Below are 18,427 nucleotides of genomic sequence, written 5' to 3' on the forward strand. Positions count from 1 at the left end.
CACCAAGATTTGGCAAGCCAGGAGAGCGTGGCATGATATACACAAAGTAGTGAAATAAACTTTCAACCAAAATGCTATTAGTAGCAAAGTTATTCCTTTTAATAAGGAGGACATAAAGATCTTCCTGAACAAAAGCAGAAGTGGTTCATCACCACTGGATCTACGTTATATGAAATTCTAAATGGTGTTCTTCAATCCCAAATAAAATCATGCCAATTAATATCAGAAAAACATACGAATTTATGATATGTCCTGGTAACTGAAAATACTTTACCAAAGAAAATCCTCTAATATTGTAATGACAGTGCTTAATTTAGCATTCTAAAATAAAGTTCACAAACATGAGTATTAAAAATAATCAATATGTATTAATTTGTTATTGAATACACATGTAAATTGTAACTATTAATAATCCAAATGTGAGGGGAGAGACCTAAAAGTATAAAATTACTGTATGCTACCAATATGTTATCAGTTTAATACACAATGGTAAACACCACATGGTGACCACCAAGGAAAAACATGTAGCAGATAGATAAGGCATTAGGATAAGGAATGAAAGCACCACTAAAAGACTTTGTCAAACACAAAGGGCACGCAAGAAGGAAAGTAAAGAATGAAAGATCTGGGGGCGCCTGACTGAGTCGGATGCTCAGTCAGTTGAGCATCCGACTTCAGCTCAGGTCACGATCTCGCGGTCCATGAGTTCGAGCCCCACGTCGGGCTCTGGGCTGATGGCTCAGAGCCTGGAGCCTGCTTCCGATTCTGTGTCTCCCTCTCTCTCTGCCCCTCCCCTGTTCATGCTCTGTCTCTCTCTCTGTCTCAAAATAAATAAATGTTAAACAAAATTTAAAAAAAATGAAAGATCTGTAAAATATTTGGAAAACAATAAAATGGCAATACGAAGTCCTTATCAATCACTAATTACTTTACACTTACTTAAAAAACCAAGTCTCCAAACAAGCGATAATTATAATCAATATATAAGCAATCTAATCAATATAATGTATAATCAATAATAACAGAGAGGCGAAAAAATAAGATCCAATGATATGCTGGATACCAAAATACACTTTAGCTTTCACAGCATATACAGAATGAGAGATAAAAGACATAAAAAGATATTTCAAGCAAATGGTGACCAAAAGAAAGCAGGGTAGCTCTATTTATTTTAGACAAAATACACCTTAGGCCAAAAATGGACAGAGAGACAAAATGTTATACAACGATGGGCCAATCAATCAAGAACGTAACAGTTTAAAATATATATGCAGTCAACATTGGAGCATCTAAGTCTATTAAGCAAACAGTGACAGAACTAAAAGGAGAAGTAAGTACAACACAGTAATAGTTAAGAACGTTCTTTTCATACACTGTTTTCAAAACAGAGAGTTCATCCAGACAGAAAATCAATTAGGAGACAGATTTGAAAAACAAAACAAAACAAAACAAAACAAAACAAAACAAGACAAGACAAACGAAACTACTGAGTTAAGCATACAAAGAATCTTTTCTAGGACAGATCATGCATGCCATAAAAATAATTCTAAAACTGCAAAAAGACACAAATTATACCAAGTCTCTTTTCTGACCACAATGGTATCAAATAAGAAATCAGTGGCAAAAGAAAAATTCACAAATACATGGGAATTGAATGACACAACCCTGACTAACTAATGGATTAAAAACTAAAAAGGAGAGAGACATTTTTAAATTACTCCAGACAAATGATAGTGGAAACAAATGTAACAAAACTAAAAGGGCTGTACCTAAAACAGAAGTTAGAGGGAACTTAATGGCAATAAATGTCTACATTAAGAAAAAGTAGTATCTCGAGTTAACCTAATATTACACTGGAAGAAAGCAGAAAAACCAAAACTAAGACCAAGTTAGCAGGATATAATGGATATCAGAGCAGAAATACATGAAAGAGAATGAAAAAAAATTAAGTAACATTAGCAAAACAAAAAGCTGGTCCTTTGAAAAAATAAAACTGACAAACCGCTTATACACTAACAAAGAAAGAGAGAGAACACAAAATTATAGAGAAGACATTGCAACAGATACCACAGAAATACAAAGAGTCACAGAGACATCTATGAACAATCATACACCAAGACATTGGACGACCTGTAAGAATTAACTGAATTTCTAGAAATATACAGCTTACCACCAAAGAAACATAAAGCAACAAAAACTTGAACAGACCGAACTAGTGGTAAGGACACTGAATAGCTAACCAAAAACCTATCTACAAAGAAAATCCAAAACCTAACGACTTCACAAGAGGAAAACTATCCAAAGAATTAGTGCCAATTATTCTCAAACTTCTCAAACTCAAACTCTCATCTTCTCAAAAGAACTGAAGATGAGGAAACATTACCAAACTCATCTCACTAGGCCAACGTTCTTACCTTTATAATAACAAGAAAGTTACAGGCCAATAGCCCTTGAATATGTGTGCAAAATGTCTCAGCTACATACCAGGTAACTGAATTTTTAACAGCTTCTTAAAAAGATTTACCATGATAAAATGGGATTCATCCCTGGATTGCAAAGAGGAGGCAACATATGGAAATCCATCAGTGTCACACATCACATTAACAGAATCAAAGATGCAAATCACATGATCATCTCTAACAGTTGGAAAAAAAAAAAAAAGCACTTGAAAATAGTTAACATCCATTCCTGATAGAACTTTTAACAAAGTGGGCTGAGGGGTAACATACCTCAACATAATAAAAGCCACAAAGGAGAAGCCCATAGTCAACATTTAACTCTACAGTTAGGTGTCAGACTATAAACTTTAACTGGTTTCAACGGCCAGCTTATTTATTATATCTTGATTCCCTCCATTTTCCCCCACCAATTTTCTTTTCTTCCTGCTTCAAATTCAGATATTTCCATTCCTCCAACTTTAAGCCCTCTATGTTAAACAATTTTTTATGTTTTATAATTTTTGAGAGACAGCAAGTGCATGCGCAAGAGGGGGAGGGGCACAGACAGAGACAGAGAATCTGAAGCAGGCTCCAGGCTCTGAGCTGTCACCACAGAGCCCAACGTGGGGTTTGAACTCACAAACTGTGAGATCAGGACCTGAGCCAAAGTCAGGCGTTTAACCAACTGAGCCGCCCAGAAGCCCCAAAGGCCTTTACTTTTTGTTACCCCAGTCTTCTCCATTCCCTTTTATCCCCCATTCTCCAGTTATGTCTTTCGCTCTAATGTTTTTCCATGCTCTTCAGACTTTGGTCCAAAACAGGAATAGATCCAGCTTTTGTGGCATGTGAATCTTACACAATTTAGAAACCACTCTCAAAGAAAATGATGAAATTTCAAAGTTATACAGCTAAGTAAATATATATTGAAACAGGTAAATTATATTTATGGCTGAAAAAATAACATATGGTGATTATGTATCAGGATCATGATTGTAGCTGATTATAACTATAATTTGCATTTACTGCTAAATACTGACTAAACTTTTTTATATTGTTTTTCTTTTCCATATATCAATACATCATCAAGCTTTCAAGAAAGGTACTATTTCCTTTCAAGTGTATTCAAACAAACCAGAATGTAGAAACAATTTTTAATACCTACATTCATATTATTATATATTAATAATATCATGTATTATTCAGGTTATACTGAATGCAGATTTCCATAGATATGGATATACTAATTATGAGTTCCATCAAAAACTGCACTAGTTCCCTTTCGTCCCAACCCTTGCTTATCTTGGGATGAAACTTTGAAGAAGGTAATGTGACGACTTATATATGCAACAACCTCTGCCCTACACCAAGACAGGAAGAGAAGAAGGTAATGTGACGACTTATATATGCAACAACCTCTGCCCTACACCAAGACAGGGAGAGAAGCAAATAGTTTCCAATGAAAATTATTTCTCCTTGATAACAGTCTCCAGGAGAACAATAAGAGTCAGAAATCTTAAAATTCTGGAACATCTCCATAATCATAGTCTAAATCCTTGCTTCTGAAATATAAAAGGTAACTAATTCCACACAGGTAATACTCCAGGTATACAGACATCATTTAAGTCTTAAGACTTATTCTTTGATCTAGTCTAAGCAAAATGTGTTTAAAAAGCTCTAACCATGCAGAAAGTTATTTACATTTTATCTACAGTGCCATAACTGAGTTTATTTAATCTTTTAGAAGGCAATCTTTCCAACACCCTCTGAACACCGGCTCCCTATGGATTCCCTTTGTGTTTCCACAGATGGATGTCCATTCCCGTATTATGACATCTGTCTTATAATCAGTCATTTTGATGCAGTACATTTCCTAAAGTTCCCAGAGACAGAATAGATGGAAATTATATTTTTATGACTTTTTGTGCCTGATATAGGACAATTTCGTGCATATATCTGAATAATTATTTTCTTAAGCACATAAATTGCACCTGGACATCATTTTCCTAAGAGGACTGAAGACAATGTAATCATATTCAAGTTCCTGCTACTGAACAATCAGATGCCTTGTAGCCTCCAGTCATACATTCTATGAGTTTTAGTTTCTCACTCTCTCAAGGCTTCACAAATTTTCTTTGTCTCTTATCTAAGATTTCATGACAATATACTTTGATGGGGTCTAGTTTATCTTTTTTTAAATTAAAATACCAGAGTAAATCTTTTGCAATGTATAAATCATATTCAATTCTCAACATTTTTATTCAACTGCTTCTTTGATTAATCTTTATTTCAAATACTTCATTTTCTCTATTCTTCTTTTCTCCTATCAAATATGGCTTCCTATTGAGAGCTTCTAATTTCTCATTGTTTTAAAAGAAAAAAAAAAGCTCAATCATAACTTGATTTAATCTTAGGAACCCAAATCAAAATGTTAGAGAAAGGCATCCTCAGAAATTTTTGGAAAAAAAAAAAAAAGGTACTTGGAGCCAACAGTGATATGGTGCAATGAATATTTCTATAGGAAATTTCTAGAAAAAATGAGTTATTATTTACTATATTCCAAGGGGCATTATTTATATCATGGTAATGAAAAATAGGCTCTAGATCTACTTTCCTATTGCTCTTAGAATTTCGGTGTTTACTACTCATACATATTCTTTCAGATGAACTTAAAAAAAATGTTAAGGTTTTATTGATACCAATATAGTTCACAGATTTGGTTAAGATTACATGAACTTCCAAAGCAATTAAGAAGAGCTGATTCTTTTACATCGTTAGAATATTGTGTCAAATGCTCTACAATGATGAAAGGTATTTTCCTAGTAAAGAGTCAAATGTGTGTAATTTTCTATATAAGACAAAAACAAACAGAGAACAAAACCATCATTTACATTTTTTACTGGGAAAATGTAACTCTTCTGAAAAAAATAATGTATTCACAAAATTATAAAGTAAAAATACATGTGGAATTCAAGTGGAACACTGAGGAATTTTAGGGACCTGAAACTAGTCTACATAATACATGTCACAAGACCTGGTCCAAACCCATAAAATGCCAACCTTGAACACTAAAATAATCTATGGGATTTCAGAAATAATTATGCATCAATGGAATACTAACAACTGTAATAAATGTACTGCTCTGGTTGGAGTTGTTCATAATGAGGGACCCTGTACCTTCTGTTCAATTTTGCTATGATTCTAACCCTGTTCAATTAAAGAGAATGTATGTGTTGTCTACACTAGTATCTTTTTTAATAGGGGGTGAGGTGCACCTGGGTAGCTTAGTCAATTAGGAATCCGACTATTGATTTTGGCTCAGGTCATGATCACAAGGTTGGTTAGGAGATGAATCTCCACATAAGGCTCTTTGCTGGGCATGGAGCCTGCTTAAGATTCTTTCCCTCCTTCTCTGTCTGCCCTTCTCCTTCTTGCTCTTTCTCTCTCTGCCTCTGTCTCTGTCTTTGTCTCTCTCTCTCTCTGTCTCTCTAAAAAAGAATCTTTCTTATGAAACGAGGAGCTGTTTTGAAAATATGCTTTCTCAGGATGGCCCGGGTAGCTCAGACAGTTAGGCATCGGATTTATGCTGAAGTCATCACCGTGGCACATCAGTGTGAGCCCAGCACTGGGCTCTCTGCTGTCACCACAGAACCCACTTCACTTTCGATCCCCTTCCCCCCTCTCCCTCTCCCTCGCCCTCTCCCTCTACCCGTTCCCTGCTTGTTCGCTCCTCTATCTCTCTCAAAATAAGTCAACTTAAAACCAAATAGAAAATATGCACTCTCAAAAATCAAAGCCAAACATACACGCCTAATCACAAGAAAACTGTTTCTGTGTGGTATCATCAGCATTTCACTACTCAGGAAAATACAGTTTTTCATGATTCCCTTTTCAATTGTATTACAAACAATGCTTACCATTCTCTAATTGGGGATTTTGGCCCCTGAAGATCATTTGAAATATTAAGAAGAATTATAAGAGAGAACAATTAAAAACGGTATCTTCATAGTTTAATTAGCATAGATGCTCATGATGAATCCATTAGAGGGATAAAAAGAAGTAGCAGTGTGACATGTACACTAGTAATCTCAGTAAATAATCAGTAAAATGAGACAAAACTAAGTGTTACATGTTTGCATCATCACATAAAACAACATGGTTGTATATAAACTTGTTTATTCATTTCAGGATTCTGAAGTGAAAGGACTGAGATTATTTTTTTTTTTATTTTTAACTACAGCTCTGTACTATTTCACTTGTTCTACTGGCATATACTGAGTTTTCCACGTGTGTTAAGGGCCAAAAGTAATAAAGAATTCACACATATACATGAAAAATTAGTTATGATTAGTTATTATCTTGCTTCAATTCCTCCAGTAACATTAAATACTCAGGTGTAGCCTGAGGATTTAAATCATTTCGGCCCAACTTTACCTTGGGGGAATCAAGTGAATCTCACGTTATTGTAGAGAACCATAAGCATCTAATTGTCATTGCTTCGGGAACATAAACATAAACATGTTTTTCTTTCCCTCTGCTTGTATCAAACTTTAGTTATTACCTTTCAGCAAGGCCACCCCCAAACTGGCAGAGGCAGAATTAAAAACAAAACCTCTTTTCTCATCCATTAATACTTTGATCACGGAGGCGCCATACTGAAGTTCGACACTAAGGAACAGGTTCAGTCTCTTCTTTGAATGCTGACTAAAACATGTTGGACATACTTATGTATAGACTGTCAGTGCCTGGGCCATCTATGAAAAAACTGAGTCACACAGTAAAGTGCATATGAGGATGTATAACTTCTTGTGGCTGCTGTAACAACTTACCACACACATCGTGGTTTAAAAAGACACAAATATGTATTTTCTCCAAGCCTGAAGGCCAGAAATTCACATCAGCATCCTTGGGTAAGAATCAAGGTGTAGCAGGACTTTAGTCTCTTCAGAGGGTTCAGAATATCTTCTAGTCTCAGGTTCTATCTTTACATCACCCTTCTCTTTCTCTTTCTTTTCTCTGTCTCTCTGTCTCTGGGGTGGGGGGGCAAAGGGGCGGGCACCCTGTATGTGGATTTCTGTGTATAAGCTTGCCAAGCCTCTCTCTCATAAGGAAAGTTGATATGGATTTTAGGGCCCATCATATAGTCCAGGATGAGTTCCTCATCTCAAGGTCTTTCATCACATCTGCAAAAACCTTCTTCAAAATATAGAAACGTTAGTTCCAAAGCATAGCAAGTTTACGGACTTATCTTTGGGGCCCAATTTTCAACCTACAACACAGGGTAAGAGTCAGAGCCGCTGGATACGAGGAGACATCCAGCCAATTCCTGTGTCATTATTTCAGAAGTTCCAACAATGGATGCCACTAGACACAAAGGGAGTTCATTGCCTATTATATCCCAACAGCTCCTTACACACTAGACATCAAGAAATGATCTCTGGGATATCAGTCTACATTTTTCTTCTGTGCTTCATTTATGCCATCGCATCAGAACGTTACTGTGTTTCTCTATTCCACACAATCCAGGAGCTTTTGTACTGGTCTTTTTTTCTTTTTCAATCTTGAGAAATAGTTTTAATAAAACAGTTCACTCAACTATGTCATAACTACATCACACCATTGCCTCAAACTCAGTGCATGCTTCCATTAGCTATGTGAGTCCCGGGTGGTTAACATCCCAGGGCTCTAATGATGACTGATTGGGATTCTGAGACATCAGAGATCAAACAATGTGCACTGGTATCACAGAGATAAAAATGGCAAGTACTATGTTTTAAAAATTCACTTATACACAAATGATTGATCTGTCAGCATACTCATAATACATAAACACACCATTATTCAACAAATGAGCTTTCTCCATAAAGTATGTATTAAAAATATATTTTATCAGGGACCATGGGTGGTTCGGTTGGTTAAGTGTCATCTGACTCCTGGTCTCACTGTTTTGAGGACAGAGACCCACATCTAGCTCTGCATTGAAAGCAAAGAGCCTGCTTGGGATTCCCTCTCCTCCTCTTATCCTCTGCCCCTCTTCCCATTCGTGCTCTCTGTCTCTCTCTGTCTCTGTCTCTGTCTCTCTCTCTGTGTCTCTCTCTCTCAAAATAAATAAAATTTAAAGTAAATATTCTTTATCAAGGTGAAATTGTTATAACTTAGAAGTCTAAGTAAAATGCTATCTTAAAGATCATTTGCTTGCCTTTTTAAATTCAGCTCTAAGAACACAACGTCCAAGAGTTGACTGCCACCGAAGTTTCCGGCCACTGTGTCTGCTTAAGTAGAAACTCTTGAAATTTTTCTGAAGTCTTTCCATCTGGAGGAAAGAAATAAAGAAAAATTGATACACTGTATACCAATTAAAGTCCTACTTGCAGCCCTAAAATATTATATTTAAAAACATATGTCATGGCCATGCATGGTTTCCCCAAGGGTATGTAACACATTTCTGTGGAGAAAAGACTGGGTGGGGGCCAAAGAGACTTCTGAAACAAGGAAACAACCTCTGTTGATTCTTCTAGTCCAACGTAGTGCATTCAGTAACTTACAGGAAATCCACCAATATGGCAATACAATTATACAAATTAAATAAATCCATGGAGAAAGAAAGTAAAGATAATAGCAACTGAGTTGCCACCAGGTCCTGGTAAGAGGAACAACCAACAGGATGGGTAACTGATTTATGGAGAAGAGAAAGCTAAAACCAAAGCTGTATGGTAAGAAAGCTAAAAACCGGTAGCAGTTGGAGAGGGGTTTCCATGATTACTAAGTGGAGCAATCAATAGATACTGAGTGATTTGTTGATGACTTTTTCTATCATATGTTTATGTGGTACATGAGTAAATATTTTTACTGATACACAGTAAGAGAAACAGAAGTCAATGCCAGTAAATGCAAAGCATAAAAGCAAAAGGAAGCCAGGCTGGTCGATTCAAAATCTACAACTGACTACATGAAAAAGACAGACTATTTAAACTATGAACTACTGAATTATTTAACACTGAACTATTTTACCTGTGTGCCCCCCTAAAAACTGTATGACTACATTTCAAAACAGAGAACATTAAGGAGACATTTATATGAACGTAAAGTATGGCCTAAAGACTTATTAAAGAGTAAAGGCCGGGGTGCCTGGGTGTCTGGGTGTCTGAGTCAGTTAAGTGTTGACTTTGGCCAGGGTCCTGATCTCTTGGTTCGTGAGGTCGAGCCAAGCATTGGGCTCTGTGCTGACAGCTCAGAGCCTGGAGCCTGCTTCGGATTCTGTGTCTCTCTCTCTGCCCCTCCCCTACTCATGCTCTGTCTCTGTCTCTGTCTCTCTCTCAAAAATAATAAACATTAAAAATTTTTACAAAAAAATTAAAAAAGATTAAAAGCTACTTGAAAATTAATCTACTATATAATATAATAATGTAAACAGTGAATTTCTTACATCTGGGGGTAACTGGATCTCCTTAGGGATATAGGTTGGCCAAAAACTCATCGTCAGAATATTCACAGTTAAATCAATGTTTCCTGGTATATTTTGGTTCTTCGTATACTGCAAAAACGTAGTGATGTAATGAATGTAAGAATTTTAAAACTCTTACGTAGCTATAACTCTATATTAGAAATGCATTACTAAAATTAATCTGAGTAATAAATTACTCATTGAAAATACAACCTGCATTTAAATGAAACAGACATTTTCATTTTAAGAAAATGCTTGAAAACAACCAAGAACGTGCTGTCTGGTTGCCTCAGTTAATTAAACATAGAATTAAGCTTGCACTGTATTTTCTAAAAAATCCATCTTACCTCAAATGATCTGAAGAAAATTATGAAAAAGATACACACAGAGTCAAAAATACTGAAACTAAAATGTACATAGCAAAGCAATGGAAAGCCAAGTAAGAGTAAAAAAAATAAAATAAAAATGGTTACGCAAAATATGTTGTATATAGTTCTTTAAATATGCGGTGGGAAGGTTATAAAAGTATGAACTTTCTTTCAAAAAACACAAAAAGTGGAGTCTTATTTAAACTTCCTTTCATATGTCTCTAATGTAAGTAGAAATCTTAAGGGAACCAAACCATTCAAGAACTTTATACTACATTAAAAAATCTCTTAGGCTAGGAATACCTGTTTTAACTGAATCATGATATCTTTGGAAAGCTCCATATCTTTAAACATTCCTTGAAGTTTATTAGTGAAAGCAGTTCCACATTCTGTAAAATATTTAAAACAACCAATTATAGGTGGCATTGGAGAACAGCACCAAGCAGGGAACTACAAGAGTCCTTTTCCCTGAAATAAACACGGATAAATCTTGGGAAAGTGTCAAGAATATCCCTCATCAAAGTTCTAAGAGATAGCCAAAGGTTCTTATCAACCAAGTGAATATGTAACCAGAATATAGTACATGTGGTATTTTACCTCAGTCATTTTCTCCCCATTTTCCTGTTCAAAAAAAAATCCTGTACATGACTGTTTGTGCTTCTACTGTGAGTTCCTGGTTCCCAAGGAATCATGTTTGGACTGGATTTAGGTAACCTAGAGTAACTGACTCGACTCTTATCTGTGTGAGCATCCATACAAAGAAAGCTTGCCAAAAACATTCACAGACAAATAAGTACACTTTTCCTCTCTGAAACACAAATAACCGTTGGGGCAAAAATTATACATGCCGACAGACTAGGAGGTAAAGCCAGAAAGTGGAATATTCAGGAATAATAAATATGAAAAGCACAGGCAAGTTAAGGAAATCTAGTAGGCTCACCTGTATGGCCTAGTAAGGCCACTCATAAGCCCAAGTCAGAAAGCATGTTAAGAAAAAATTGTGTCAAAACTTTACATTATTACCTCTTTAAATTCAGGCTCAGTGAAAGCAAAACAGAAAAGCTACTAAGAAAACATTTTCATAACTGAGAGTAAAAAAAAAAATTACCTAACACAGAACCAATTTTAAAAGACCAATATAAGCTTTTCTTTTTCCTTCTTTTCTTCTTTTTCCTTATCATACTATCTGTGTCTGTATGTGTGTGTATTTTTTCTCTTTTCAAGGGTTTCAGAAAATCTGTCAGTTACCAGTACCTACTGAGATAATTCAAAGGAGCCTTCATTACCACACACCGGAGAAAATATACTCTGAAAAAATGGTAGGAAAATCACAAAACAAGTGGACAACTTCAGCTCACAAGAGGCAACAACAAAGGCTGGACAGGGAGAATATCTTCTTTCTAGAGCTACCATTTATTAGTAAAATATAAAATAACTAGCACTGGTCTAAACTACAGTAATAGATACTTCAGAGATATCCCAAAAAAGGAATACTATTTTTATTTAGATGGAAAATTGCCATTTTTAACAAAAGCTGTAAGACATACAGAAAGTACGGAAATAGGGCAATTTATAAGAAAAAGAACTTAACAGAAACTCTTTGGGAGGGAGTGTAGACGTTAGACTTACAAAAATGACTATAAATCCACTATCTTATACATAATCATGAAAAACAATCAAATAAAAGCATCCAATGTGACAGTCACAAAGAAAAACAATGAAGAAAAATAAGCAGAAACTGTAATACCTCCGGACATGGGTTAAGTGTGCCAATGTATAATTAGCGAAGCTCAGAGATAAAATAGTGACAAATGGGAAGAAATAATACTTGATATATTAAATGGCAGACAATAACCTACACATGCAAGAAGCTGAATTAACTCCAAATAGGTTAAATTCAAGCAGTTCTACACTGCACCACATTATAATAAAAATGTCTGAAGACAATTTTCAAAACACCTAGATAAACATGATTTGTTCATAAAAGAACACTCAATAATAGGACTGGTATCTCCAAAAAACAGGGACAGTGGGACAATATAACTAATAAAAGGGAAAAACCTCAAATACAAAATCTATATTCACAAAAAGTAATTCAAGAATGAAAGAGACAGTAAGACCAAAAATGGTGAGGGGCTGGATTCAGTTAGCTGTGTCCTACAAGAAATGATAAAGGAAGACTTTTCAAGCTTAACAGATGGTATATCAAAGGTCTAAGAAGAAATAAGGAACGCTGATAAAGGAGGCTACATAGGTAAATATAAACCCAGCAGTATTATATTTTTGGTTTGGAACTCCTCTATTTCCTACATGATTCATTGAAGAAAGCAATATTTATCATAATATACATTACAAGTATATCCACAACTGTACATAATGTACTATATATAGCATAAACACATGCATAACATACACACAGAGTTACATTTATTACATATACACATATTTCACATACATTACATATACATTTCTATATTATTATATATTACATGGTACATTATATATGCTTTTTGCAGTAATTTTCATACTATATATTTATTAAATTTACATACTTAGACAGAGTCTTATAAATATATCATAAAATATATAAATATATCATAAAAGTACATATTACAAATACTACATTTATATTTATATATTATGTATATACATACATATTCTATATATGATATTGGCCACGCAATATATGAAGATAACTTTTGTAATAACATAAATACAGGACTAAAATACAGGACTAAAATTTTGGGGTAATATCAGATCTCAGTTCCTGTTAATTTGAACTACTGCACTTTGTAAGTTTAAGATATTAATTTCTTATAAAGTTTATTTATTTATTTTAAGACAGGGACCATGCAAGAGAGGGGACAGACAGAAAGAAAGGGAGAGACAGAATCTCTGGCAGGCTCCACAGACAGCCACACAGGACTCAATGTGTGAACTGTTGAGAGTTCATGACTTTAGGCGCAAAAAAGACTTGTACACTTAGCTGACCGAGCCACCCAGGTGCCCCTAAGATACTCATTTCTATTTCCAAAGGAACACTTAGGAAAATAAAAGATGTAGATAAAACGTTGTGTGAGAAAGAATTCAAAGCACAAAATGAATTCAGTTAAACACAAAATGAAACAATAAGGGAGAAACTGTGAAACAGAAGACACAAAACGCACAGAAAGTAAACATCAAATTGGCAAGATTCCTTAACAAGCAATAATTAAATTTCTCTGTGTGGTCAATTTTATTTATTTTTTTCTTTTCTCCCGCCCCTGTCACTTCTCTCTTTGTATGGGATAAGGCCTACGCCATCAACACTGCCCATTTAGTTTAGCTAGTGTTATTTCGTTGTAGCTAGTGTTTATAGTTTTTTGTTTTTGTTTATGTTTTGTTTTCATGCTTTTGCTTTGTTTCTTTTTTGTTTTTCTTTGTTTGTTATTGCTTTATGTTTCTTTTTGTTTGTTTTCCTTTCCAGGGCTACTTCAAGGAACAAATCAAAGAAAACCTGGTGGGAGGTCCAAAACATCACTATGAGAAGGGAGACAAAGCAACTAAAGTCACCACAACAGACAGCAAGTAACACTCTCCAAAAACATGTCATGTAGGGCCAGGCTCTCGACACGGTATAATCCTTCTATAATATCGTAGCGCTCACAAGTGCAGAGCACGTAACAAGTTTTTCAACCACATAAGAGACAGAAAACTAGCCGAATGATGAAACGGAAGAATTCTCCTCAAAATAAATTCCAAGAAGAAGTGATAGCTAAACACTTTATCCAAACAGATAGAAACAATATAACTGAACAAGAATTTACAGTAACAATTGTAAGGTTAATCGACGGGCTTCAAAAGTGCATAGAAGACATTAGACATCCACTGCTGCAGAGATGAAGGCACTAAAAAATAGACATAATGAATTAAAAATGCTGTAAACAAGGTGCAAAATAATCTAGAGGTAGTGACTAAGAGACAAAGGGAGAATAAGTGAAATGGAAGATAAAATTATGGAAAAAGATGAAACTGAGAAATACAGAGATAAAAAAAAATTCTCAACCACCAGGGAAGAATTAAGAGAACTAAGTGATTCAATGAAACATAATGATATCCGCATCACAGGAGTTCCAGAAGAAGAGAGAGAGAAAGGGGCCGAAGAAGGTGTGCTTGAACAAATCATTACTGAGACACTCCCCAATACGGGGAAGGAGACACACATTGAAATGCAGGAGGCGCAGAAAACTCCCCTCGGATAGAATAGGAGTCAATTTTCTGTATGACACATTATAGTGAAACTGTCAAAATTCAATACAAAGAGAGAAAACTGAAAGCAGCTAGGAACAAATGGGCCTTAACCTACAAGGATAAACACAAGGTAGCAACAGACCTATCTATTAAAACTTTCTAGCCCAGAAGGGAGTGGCACAAAACAGTCAATGTGATGAACAAGAAAACTATGCAGCCAAAAATCTTTTATCCAGCAAACCTGTCTTTCAGAATAGAGGGAGATATAAAGGTTTTCCCAGACAACAAAAACTGAAGGAGTTCATCACCAATTAACCAGCCCTACAAGAGGACTGTGAGTGCAAAGGTGCAAAGACCACAAAGGAATAGAGACATCACTACAAGCATGACACCTACAAATTACAGTGACTTTAAATCCGTATCTTTCAAAAACAACACTTCATGTAAATGGACTAAATGCTCCAAACAGAAGACATAAAGTATCAGAATGGATAAAAAAAGAAGACCCATCTATTTGCGGTCTACAAGAGACCCATTTTAAACCTGAGGACACCTTCAGATTGAAAGTGGGGGATGGAGAACCATCTGTCATGCTACTGGAAGTCAAAAGAAAGCTGGAGTAATCATACTTATATCAGAAAAACTAGATTTTAACTAAAGATTGTAACAAGAAATGAGGGAACACATTATATTACAATTAAGGGGTCGAGAACTGACAATTATAAATGTTTAAGCACTGAATTCAGAAGCACACGAATATATAAAACAACTAATCACAAACTTAAGCAATCGTATTGGTAACAATGTGGTAACTGCAGGGGATTTTAACCCTCCACTTACAACAAGGGACAGATCATCTAGGCAGACAATCAATAAAGAAACAGTGGCCCTGAAGGATTCACTGGACCAGAGGTACTTCACAGATATAGTCAGAACTTTTCATCCCAAAGCAGCAGAATATACGTTCTTCTCAAGTGCACAGGGAACATTCTCCAAGATAGTTCACATAATGCGTCACAAACAGCCCACAATAAATATAAGAGAATTGATATCATACCAGCACATTTCAGATCACACTGCTATGAAACGTGGAATCAACCACAGGATGAAGTTTGGAAAACCCCCCAAATGCATGGAGATGAAAGAACATCCTACTAAAGAATGAATGGGTCAAATGGACATTGAAAGAAGAAATATTTTTAAATATGGAAACAAATGAAAATGAAAAGTAACAGTTCAAATGCTTTGGGATGTAGCAATGCAGTCCTAAGAGGAAAATACACTGCAATCCAGACCTATTTCAAGAAATAATAAAAACCCAAATACAAAATCTAACAGCACACATACAGGAACTGGAAGCAGAACAACAAAGAAACCCTAAATCCAACAGAAGAAGAGAAATAATAAAGATCAGAGCAGAAGTAAACAATACAGAACTCAAAAACAAAAACAAAAACAAAAAAACAGATCATCTTAATTTCTTCATCAAATTAAGAGCAGATTAAAAACAAAACAAAACAAAATTGATAAACCGCTAGCCAGACCTCTCAAAAAGAGAGAGGATCCAAATAGATAAAATCATGAAAGAAAATGGATTTATCCCAACCAACCCGTCAGAAATACAAGCAATTATCAGAGAATACTATAAAAAATTATATGCCAAAAAAACTGGACACTCTGGAAGAAATGGACAAATTCCTAGACACCCACATACTACAAAAACTCAAATGGGAAGAAGTAGAAAATGTGAACAGTGAAGAAATTGAATCAGTTATCAAAAATCTCCCAACAAATACAAATCCTGGACCAGATGGTTTCCCTGGAGAAATCTAGCAGATATTTAAAGCACATTTAACACGTATTCTTCTCAAGCTATCCAAAAAACAGAAACAGAAGGAAAATTTCTGGACTCATTCTCTGAAGCCAGCATTACCTTATTCCCCAACCCGACAGAGACCCTACAAAAAAAGGAAAACTACAGGCTAATATCCCTGATGAACACAGATGCAAAAATTCTCAACAAGATACCAGCAAATCAAATTCAACAGCATATAAAAAGAATCATTTACCATGATCAAGTGGAATTCATTCCTGGGCCACAGGACTCGTTCAACATTTGACAATCAATCAATGTGACACATGACATTAATAAAAGAAACGATACTAACCATATGCTCTTATCAATAGATGCAAAAAAGCATTTGACCAAATGCAGCATACTTTCTTAACAAAACCCCCCAAGAACGTCGGGATAGAAAGAACATACCTTAACATCATAAAAGCCATATATGAAACCCCATAACTAGTATCATCCTCACAGTGGGGAAAAACTGACAGCTTCCCCCCTGAGCTCAGGAGTACATGGATGTACACTCTCACTACTGTTGTTTAACATAGTTTTGGAAGTCCTAGCATCAGCAATCAGACAACAAAATGAAATAAAAGGCATCAAAATTGGAGAAAAAGGAGTCAAAGTTTCACTTTTGCAGATGACATGATTACTCGACATGGAAAACCTGGAAGACACTACCAAAAAGCTGCTAGAACTGATACATGAATTCAGAAAAATCGCAGGGTATCAAAATGTACAGAAATCATTTGCACTTCTATACAATGCCAGTAATGAAGCGACAGAAAAAATTTAAAAAAATGATCCCATTTACAATTGTACCAAGATCCATAAGACACATAAAAATAAGCCTAACCAAAGATGTAAAAAATATGTATGCTGAAAACTATTGAAAACCTATAAAGGAAACTGAAAAAGACACAAAGAGATGGAAAAATATTCCATGCTCGTGGATTGGAAGAAAACAATATTGTTAAAATTTTAATACTGCCCATAGCAATCTACACACTCAATGAAATCTCAATCAAAATTACACTGGCATTCTTATCAAAGCTAGGACAAACAATCCTAAAACTTTTACGGAACCACAAAAACTCCAAATACCCAAAGTAATGTTAAAAAAGAAAACCAAAGTGGGAGGCACAAAACTCCCAAACTTTAGCCTCTATTACAAAGCTGTAATCATCAACATAGTACGGTATTGGCACAAAAACAGACACATCGATCAGTGGAGTAGAATAGAGACTCCAGGATTGGACCTACAAATGTAGGACCAACTATCCTTTGACAAAGCAGGGAAGAGTATCCAATGGAAAAAAGACAGTTCTTTAGCAAACGGTGCTCGGAGAACTAGACACCAATATGCAGAAGAATGAAACTGGACCACATTCTTACATCATACACAAAAATAAACTCAAAATGGTTGAAAGACCTAAATATGAGAAATAAAACCATCAAAACCTTAGAGTTTGCCTTAGAGACAACAAGCTCTTTGACCTCAGCCACAGACAGCCATTTTTTGCTCCATACATTTCCAAAGGCAAGGGAATTAAAAGCAAAAAGGACTACCGGGATATCATCAAGATAAAAAGTTTCTGCACCAAAAAGGAAACAATTAACAAAACCAAAAGGCAACTAACGGAATGGGAAAAGATACTTGCAAATGATGTACAGGATAAATGATTAGTATCCAAAATCTATGAAGAACTTTACCAAACTCAACACATGAAAAACAAATAATCCAGTGCAGAAGCTGGCAGTAGACATGAACAGACACTTTTTCAAAGAAGACACCAAGATGGCCAACAGAAGCATGAAAAGATGCTTAGTGTCCCCCCATCATCAGGAAATGCAAATCAAACCCACACAGAGATACCACCTCACGCCGGTCAGAGTGGCTAAAATGAACAAATTAGGAAACTCTAAATGCTGGTGAGGATGTGGAGAAACAGGAACCCTCTTGCACTGTTGGTGGTAATGCAAATTGGTGCAGCTGCTCTGGAAAACAGCGTGGAGGTTCCTCAAATAATTAAAAATAGAACTAACACGACCCAACAATAGCACTACTAGGAATTAATCCAGAGGATACAGACGTGTTGAT

The 18,427-nt window shown here is 35.5% G+C and overlaps 1 protein-coding gene across 1 annotated transcript in view; it reads right to left on the reverse strand.

The window, feature by feature from the left end:
* Positions 1 to 18,427, reverse strand: part of LOC131503562 (cullin-4B-like) — a 142,447-nt gene that overhangs the window by 48,331 nt on the left and 75,689 nt on the right. The window contains exons 15-17 of the mRNA XM_058715011.1: positions 10,551 to 10,636; positions 9,862 to 9,969; positions 8,635 to 8,748 (exon numbers count right to left, since the gene is read on the reverse strand). Of these exons, the coding sequence (XP_058570994.1) occupies positions 8,635 to 8,748; positions 9,862 to 9,969; positions 10,551 to 10,636 (308 nt within the window). The remainder of the gene's footprint in view (positions 1 to 8,634; positions 8,749 to 9,861; positions 9,970 to 10,550; positions 10,637 to 18,427) is intronic.

The sequence above is a fragment of the Neofelis nebulosa genome (assembly GCF_028018385.1).
Source record: "Neofelis nebulosa isolate mNeoNeb1 chromosome Y unlocalized genomic scaffold, mNeoNeb1.pri SUPER_Y_unloc_1, whole genome shotgun sequence".
In the NCBI taxonomy this organism is placed as follows: Eukaryota; Metazoa; Chordata; class Mammalia; order Carnivora; family Felidae; genus Neofelis; species Neofelis nebulosa.